General features: G+C 37.1%; 1 protein-coding gene across 1 annotated transcript in view; it reads left to right on the top strand.

The window, feature by feature from the left end:
- UTRN (utrophin) overlaps nucleotides 1-8,370 on the top strand; it is a gene marked incomplete at its 3' end in the record, with an annotated part of 204,537 nt that overhangs the window by 141,867 nt on the left and 54,300 nt on the right. Inside the window, exons 10-14 of the mRNA XM_008052244.1 lie at nucleotides 2,180-2,383; nucleotides 3,303-3,484; nucleotides 4,194-4,344; nucleotides 5,478-5,597; nucleotides 7,258-7,359. Of these exons, the coding sequence (XP_008050435.1) occupies nucleotides 2,180-2,383; nucleotides 3,303-3,484; nucleotides 4,194-4,344; nucleotides 5,478-5,597; nucleotides 7,258-7,359 (759 nt within the window). The remainder of the gene's footprint in view (nucleotides 1-2,179; nucleotides 2,384-3,302; nucleotides 3,485-4,193; nucleotides 4,345-5,477; nucleotides 5,598-7,257; nucleotides 7,360-8,370) is intronic.

Below are 8,370 nucleotides of genomic sequence, written 5' to 3'. Positions count from 1 at the left end.
AAATTTTATTTTATTTTAAAGATGTGGGGTACAATTCAGGGTTAGGTATACAAATGTTCACTATGCAGGTACCCTTGTTGATGAGGTGTGCTTCCTCTCCCCTAGCAGTTTCCCTCAACTGCCAATCCCACTCCCCATCACCTGGCAGCTTCCCACTACTGCTAATCCCTTTCTTATACTATTATGATAATCATTCAAGGTCCGCTTATGAATGAGAGCATATGGTACTCTGTTCTTTCTGTGGTAGATCACCGAGTATGATCGACTTTAAATCCATCCAAGTTGCTGCAAAGTCCATATGTTTGTCCTTTGTGGCTGCATAATATTCTATTGTGTATATTTACCACATTTGAAAAAAATCCAGTCCAGCTTTGATGGGCAGCATGGTTGGTTCCATGATTTTGCTATTAAATTGTATCTTAAGAGCATTGGGAAGGCCAGTGAAAGTGTTTAAGCAGGAAAGACTTATGATGTGATTACATTTTCGAAAGAATTTTGGCTACTGTGCTGGAAATGAATTGTGGGGGTGGGTGTGTGGGTGGCAAACAGGAAAGTAAAGACACCTGTCATCAGGCTATTCTAGTCCAGAGGAGAGACGTAGGTGGCTGTGGAGATGGACAGGTCTGGATAGATTTGAGACTAGTTTTGAAGGTCAGAATTGTTTACATATTAAATGTGGAAGGTGAAAGAAAGAGAGAAACCAAGTCTGGTTCCCAGGTTTGTAACTGGAGTAGTTAGGTGCATGGAGGAGCCATCTACTGAGGTGGAGAAGCCTGAGGAGAAACATGTTTTGGGAAAAAAATGAGGAGTTTAAATATGGACATGGTTTGAGACACTGGAGATGTTAAGGTAGTGGAACATAGGAGTTTGGAGCTCAGACTCCAGGGTGGTTGTAGATGGTTCTTTAAATCCAATGGGAGGAGATGAGGTTATCCAAAGTACACAGGAGAAGATAAAAGAGCCCAGGACTTAATTTTGAGGAGATCCATTATTTACAGGTTATAAGGTGCTATTGAGTCGGCAGAAAACCAGAGTCCTATCACTGAGGCAGGAAAAGGAGAGCTCCCAGAAGCCGGGGATGGCTAGCTATGAGTAATGATATGGAGGTCTGAAGAAACGTGGAGTAAGGTCTGCTTGGAACGGTTCTGGTTTAGGTTTGTTGTTCTAGCATAGTTAGTATAAAAAATATTCTACTTTGTTGACTAATAATATGCTCATCTTAAAAGTTATGCTGGAAAAGTGCATTTGGTGATTGGAAGGTTATTGGTGATGCTGGCAAAAGCCTTTTCAGTTGAGTGGTGGGGGCAAACTGCAAGTCACAGTGAAAGGGAATGCCAACAAACTGTCACTTTTAAATGCATGAACATTTCCTGTACTGTTTTCTATACGTTTCTGCACGTCTGTAATATCCATGGTAAAATTGTGGAGGAGAGATGATAATGTGGAGACAAGATATAGGCAGGTTTTAAAGAAATTTTGCTCTGAAAAGGAACAAAAGAACCAGAAAGAGAGTTCATTTGGTTATAAGATTTTAAAGTATATAAGGAAATAGTTGCTTTCAAAGAGCTTGAGAGAAATGTATCCCATTAGCCCTTAAAAAAAAAGGCTAGCAAGGAAACTAAAGGGCAGTTGCCTTAAAAAAGAAAAAAATCAGTACAACAGCCCATCTTTGTAGCCCGTCTTTTAGTGGCTAACATGCAATTCAGTAAAAACAATTTAACTGGGGAGGGGGGGGTCAAAGTAGAATTTTAACCTTTGTTTTTCTTTACATGACATCTACCCTTGAAGGCCCAACATGTTCCAGTTCCTTTATGAAACTTTTCCTATTTTAGTTCTTGGTGAACTCAAATATCATCCGTTGTTGGGACCATGCTTTTATAACTTTGCTAACCCATTTTATTTTTGTTCATAAGTGTTTCATGTGGGTTATTTCTCTCTGCTTAACTATATTAGAATCTCCTCGAGTACAGAACTCATGAGTGCATGCCACTTTTCTACTCTTTGCCATCCTAGCACACTCAACAAAAAGCTTCTGACTAATTCCTGGCATTACTCACCTGACTCCTGAGAACTGGATTAATGCCTAAAACAGGGTGGTATCCACCTTGGATTCTCCATACTTTGTATCCTTGTTTTGTATTATGATAATTGTGGGGGTTTTTTGGCTTTGATTTTGTAGAGTGCAAGGCCCGAGGAGGAGCACAAGAGTCTCCGAGCTGAAACCCCCAGCACTGTCACTGAGGTTGACATGGATCTGGACAGCTATCAGATAGCACTGGAGGAAGTGCTGACCTGGTTGCTTTCTGCCGAGGACACTTTCCAGGAGCAGGATGACATTTCTGATGATGTTGAAGAAGTCAAAGACCAGTTTGCAACCCATGAAGTAAGTATCTGGTTGGCTGAGTGCAGTGTGTCTGCCATGGACCTATGCCTCAATGAGGGCTTCTGCCCTGTTGTTTGTTGTTAACTAAATTCTGCTCTCTGGAAAGGTTGTGGATTATTTTAGGACTTGTGATATTTAAATAGGGCTTTGTTATAAAATTGGTGTGGGTGATTAACTGTACATTGGAATTAGATTTTAGATTTTTTTTATTGTAACTTGTATATTTTGTAGAGCCACTGGTGAAAATCAATGCATAGTACTGCTCACTTCTGAAGTGTATTTTTATAGTTAAAAAACAAAATGACTAACCAATACACCAAATCTTTAGGTTTTGAGTGTTCCCAAGAAAGTAATTATTATTTTTTTAATTGCACTATTAAGCAAATGTCATACTCATAGTTACTGTACAATTTTATACACAAAAGATTTCCATTCTTTTGGGGATATATTGTAGTGTAGTCAATTTGACTATATGGAGATTTCCTTTTTTTAAGCAGTTTTTTGGTGTAAGTATGTTAATAGATAGAACTTATTTGCTCTTTTGGATATAAAATAGTGATGGTAATATTCCTTAAGCAGTTCCTCTTGGGTAAGCATGATGTTTTATTTATTGCATTTACTCATAATTCCCTGTTCATGATCCATTAGTAGCATAATCAGCATTTACTTAAAAATAGCTGGTATTATTAGATGTAATATTGTCTTCTTGTACTGTTCCTCTATTTACTTGTGCTAGATGCTTATTCTTATTTTCAGAGCTTAAAAACCTCGATCAAAGTCTACTTTATTTGTACTCTCTTAGGCTACCGTTTTCCACAGTATTGATATTTAGGCTAGGGATTAGCAATTAATTCTGTTTTTTTTTTTTTGTTGTTGTTGCAATGAGTAGGCCACAAATCATAGTGATGTATTTTTCTAGGCTTTCATGATGGAGCTGACTGCACACCAGAGCAGTGTGGGCAGTGTCCTGCAGGCAGGTAACCAACTGATAACACAAGGAACTCTGTCAGATGAAGAAGAGTTTGAGATTCAAGAACAGATGACCCTGCTGAATGCTAGATGGGAGGCCCTTAGAGTGGAGAGTATGGATAGACAGTCCCGGTAAGTAAAAAGCCAAGAGATTGACTCTTTATTCCACAGGTTGCATCGCACAGCTGACCTCAAGTAGAAGTCTACATGTCTGTGAAAACAAGATCGTTATAGAACTTGCCTTGTAAGAGTTAGACTATTTCCTATTTGTCTTGTAGCTGGAATTTTGCATGATCTTTGTTTTCCCTTTTATGTGTTAGCCAAACACAAAGGTAAAAGTTGGAATGTAGAATTTAGCAAACAGGGAAAAGGCATTTCATATGGACAGTTATCTCTTTGCAGGTCTAAAATCGGCTAAGCATTTATGTGAACTCTATATGAAGACAGGACTACGTAGTGTTGATCCACAATTCTACTTTGTAACATTTTTCTAAGCTTTCCCATGGTCCATTTTATTTCATGTATTGTGTATTAAGGAGCAAACTGCATTCCATTACCATTTCCACCTATTTAATAAGCAGGAATTCCTGATTGAAGAAACAATGATTCTGATACGAATATGGGGTGCTGTTATTGACATTCTTAACTGCATTTATTGGACTCCATTTAGGAGGAAAATAAGTTTTTCCCCCCTGTTTTCTATATTTAAAGACCAAAGTCTACTTTAAATGTTTAGACTAGGGTGTGTCCCCTTGCCCCATATCTCTGGTGCCTGGAATGTGCTTTTGCCTTTGCAAAGGGAAAAAGCTCTAGGGAATAACGCTGTACTCCCCATGGACAGGCTGCATGACGTGCTGATGGAACTACAGAAGAAGCAGCTGCAGCAGCTTTCCACCTGGCTAACCTTCACGGAGGAGCGCATCCAGAAGATGGAGACGTGCCCCCTGGATGATGATGTCCAATCCCTGCAAAAGCTGCTGGAAGAACATAAAGTAAATCGGGCTCATATTTCTTTTATACCTTATCAAATATACAAGAGCAGCTCTTAGCATTCTCAGAGGCTGGTGACGTCTGTCATTAGCACCGAGTTGGGACACTTCCTCAGGGTTCTCTTTACTCAGCAGGGCATAGGGTGAAGTTCACAGAAATGTGACTTTTCTGAGCCAGGGATGAAAGCACAAGTACAATTTTATTAATATACGGGAATGTGCAGCTTTCTTATGAAAGCATATAGCTTTTGTAAGATTTGAGAAAGGTTATTTTTTTTGGATCCCATAAGTGGTTAAGAACCCTAGTGTGTTGGCATTAATGCAATGTGTGGGTGATGAAGCAAACCCTGAGTGGTAGACAACTAATCCTTTATGGAAAACTGTTGCTTCTTCTCTGACCCAGGAAAGCATCAGGCACTAGGTGAGAAACCAAAATTTGGTGGATAGTTTAATTTGGTCAAGTTAAGAAAAAAATATTCTCTCTGCAAATTGTTTGAAGAATTTTATTGATCAGTGGAACATCTAGATAATGATAAATAAAGCTTTAAGTATATATTGCCACAGCTCAGGGAGGCATTTGACTACAGTATTGATAGTGTTTACATAATTTGCCTGTATGCATATGTCTAATGATTACACTCTTCCATAGAAAAGGTGAGAGGGTGGGGGTTGTCCATATATCGTTGTGTTTTGGGTAGCTAATCAGATTAACTTCAGACTGTCATATAGCATTCTGCTTTTATACAATCCTGCACTAGATAAAATGATCTCTAACTCTGTGTATTTAAGTGCTGGACTTTTTTGCTTTACCAGTTCTACATTTTTGTCTTAATTCGTACTTTAAACATTCAATTCTTTTATGTTACTTTTGTTATTGTTGTTGTTCCAGAACTTGTAATAAAAATGGTGACATCTCCCATTTGCAATCTAGTATGACATTCCATTTTCAAACTGCAGTTGTTCATAATGAAATATAAAGGCATGTAATGGGCTTGTTTCATTAGTAGAAAACTTAAGGTAATGACTGGAAATTTAAATACAATGCCTCATTAAGTGTCCTTAATTACTATTGACAGCTGAGTGCATTTTAAATAGGTAAATGTGAAACAAATGGTTTATCTTACTTTTTTCTCTAGAGTTTGCAAAATGATCTTGAGGCTGAACAGGTAAAAGTAAATTCCTTAACTCACATGGTGGTAATTGTTGATGAAAACAGCGGTGAGAGTGCTACAGCTATTTTGGAAGATCAGTTACAGGTAAGGACCCTGTAAAGCAGGATAATCTCAGAGGACTTGGGGTCCGAGATCCAATTACATGTTGTCCCTGTTTTTCATGTCCTGTCTCATGGTTTATTCAGAAGGGTAGAAAAACCTGCCTTTGGTTGTACTTCCCAGTTGGAGTTCTACAATGTGTGGGTTATAGGAGTATCCAGGTATTGTCTTTTACTTTAGGCCTTGTGGTGACCAGGCAGGGCTGGCGGCAGCCCCAGCTTCCTTGTGGTTGTATTGACACAGGAACTGATCTCAACAAGTAGCCTACAGACTTCTTGTTCAGAAGCACTCCAGGAATTTGTTAAAATGTAGATTCCTAAACTCTAGGCTGACCTGAGTCTGGGTGAGGGAGGATTGTAGTGAATCTGCTCTGTAAAAAAAAAAAAAGTTATATGTACACTAAAGCTTGAGCATATCAGCTTGTAGGATTTAATATCCCTGTGTCTTTGGTAGATTAATGTGTGAATTTCAACAAAATTTTTAGATATCCCAACAAATTGCTTCTTTTTGCTCAACGATGGTAGTGCCTTTTTAAGTTTTTATAAAGAGATTTATTGTTATTTCATCTGACTGATACTTGGATTACCTCATAAAATGTTGCCAATTTGTGATTTCCAGACTATAATGTCAACATATGAAATCCTTTTTCTTTGGTAATATTTGAAGTCAGATAGTGGTTCTGAAACTTCAGTGCAATAGTACTTAGTACAGTAACCTAAGAGACGGGTATTCCTGACTTAGCAGCCAGGAAACTAAAATTCAGAGAGGTTAAGGGATGTTCCTGAGATTTAAATAGACAAGATTTAAATGCTGAGACTAGACACCTGTGTTCTGGCTCTAAGTCCTTTATCCTTTGCACTATTAAAATCTTACTCTCGTATTAAATATCAAAATAGGGTAGTATGAATGAAACAACTTTTGTTTATATGTAAGTAATGTAGAAATACATTTTAACATTTACTAATCATTACTTATAAAATGATAATAAAATGATTTTGGGAAAATTCATGAAGAATGATTTTTTAAAAATTAATCAAATTTATGTATTTAATATTGTTAATTATAAGTTTCTATTGCTAATTTATAAGCAATTTTCTATAGATCATGTAATGCAAACATAAAATTTACTTTATTGCTTTATAAAAATTTCCTTATTTAAAATATAGGTTTTATAAGGTTAAACATTTTTCATAATTTTAGTATCACAGATGAAAAGTTTCTTGGCATGTAAAAGATGGTTAAGAAATATTATTGATGCAATCTTTTTTTTTGATAATTATAACCTGGGAAATTTGAAGCACAAAAGGTAGATATGCTTTGAAATATATGTAAAAATGTCAAGTTCTCATACAAAAATCACAATGAAGTGGAAAGAGCAAGAATTTGGAGACAAAGATATAGGATAGAGTACTAGTTATATCATGTGCTAGCTATTGAAATAGTGTTACATTGTATGGAAAGTAGTTTTTTTCATCTATATATTTATGGATTAGTCTGTTATTTTAAAGCAACTTTTGTGAAAATATTCTTCATGAATTGCTATGCTGTAATAGAGAACAATGGAAATCGTGAATTCTTTTTTAAAGAATTGTGGTAACTGTCTCTTAAGGTTGTGTTCACCAAAGATGATTTCTTCCATAACTAGAAACTTGGTGAACGCTGGACAGCAGTGTGCCGTTGGACTGAAGAACGCTGGAATAGGCTACAAGAAATCAACATCTTGTGGCAGGAATTACTGGAAGAACAGGTATGAAGCTGTTGTCCGTAGGGAGCAAAATATATAGTGGTGAAAAGTAACCTATCAGCTGGGCTCGGTGGCTCAGCCTATAATCCCGTGCCTTTGGGAGGCTGAGGTGAGTGGATTGCCTGAGCCCACGAGTTCGAGACCCACCTGGACAACTTGGCGAGACCTCATCTCTACAATAAATCAAAAATTAGCTGGGCGTGGTAGCGCTCGCTTGTAGTTTCAGCTACTTGGAAGGCTGAGGCGGAAGGATCGCTGGCACCCAGCAGGCGAGGCTGCGGTGGCCGGGAGCGGCCACTGCTCTCCAGTCTAGGTGACAGAGTGAGACTTCAACTCAAAAAAAAAAAAAAAAAAGAAAAGAAAAGTAAACTATCTTTTATTATGGTATTAGATTAGAATACAGTTGCCTTGTTTACTTTGCTTTGAGAGGAACATATGCAAATAATTATTATTTTGAAAATCAAATTTGTACTCATAACTGAACAGGCAGCTTATTCATAGAGATCATGTTGTATGGTTTCCTTCTAATAATGCTGATTTGATCTATGTTATTATTTAGAATGTTAGTACTCAGCTGTGCTACTTTCATGATTTGTTTGAAATTATAGTTATTATTGGATTTGTGTTGGATAATATATTTGAATTTATACCAGCACAATTTCTAGCATATGGTTTGTACTCAGTAAATAAAGAAAACTAGGAAGCCACTTAATACATTATGAACTGTAAGTCATAGGAATTTTTCTTGACTTTTAACCAGGATAAGTATTGAAATTACTGAGAAAATATTATTTAACAGCAACAACTTTGGTTTAACATTTAGTAGTAGTATATTTTTTTCCAATAACAACCACAGCAAATGAACTTGTGGTGCAAAGCTGGTACCTTGATTTTTCATTCGGAGTGATGGTCCTTATGCCCACCCTCTGTTCTTCTGAAGAAGCAACCATGAAAACTAAGCACAAATAAGCAAAACTTTGCTCCCAAAGTGCCAAACAGTTGTGGTTTAGAAAA

Source organism: Carlito syrichta, unplaced genomic scaffold (assembly GCF_000164805.1).
Source record: "Carlito syrichta isolate Samal-C Ts95f unplaced genomic scaffold, Tarsius_syrichta-2.0.1 Scaffold269187, whole genome shotgun sequence".
Lineage (NCBI taxonomy): Eukaryota > Metazoa > Chordata > Mammalia > Primates > Tarsiidae > Carlito > Carlito syrichta.
Note: the sequence above shows the minus strand (reverse complement) of the source record. Positions and strands in the feature narration are given on the sequence as shown.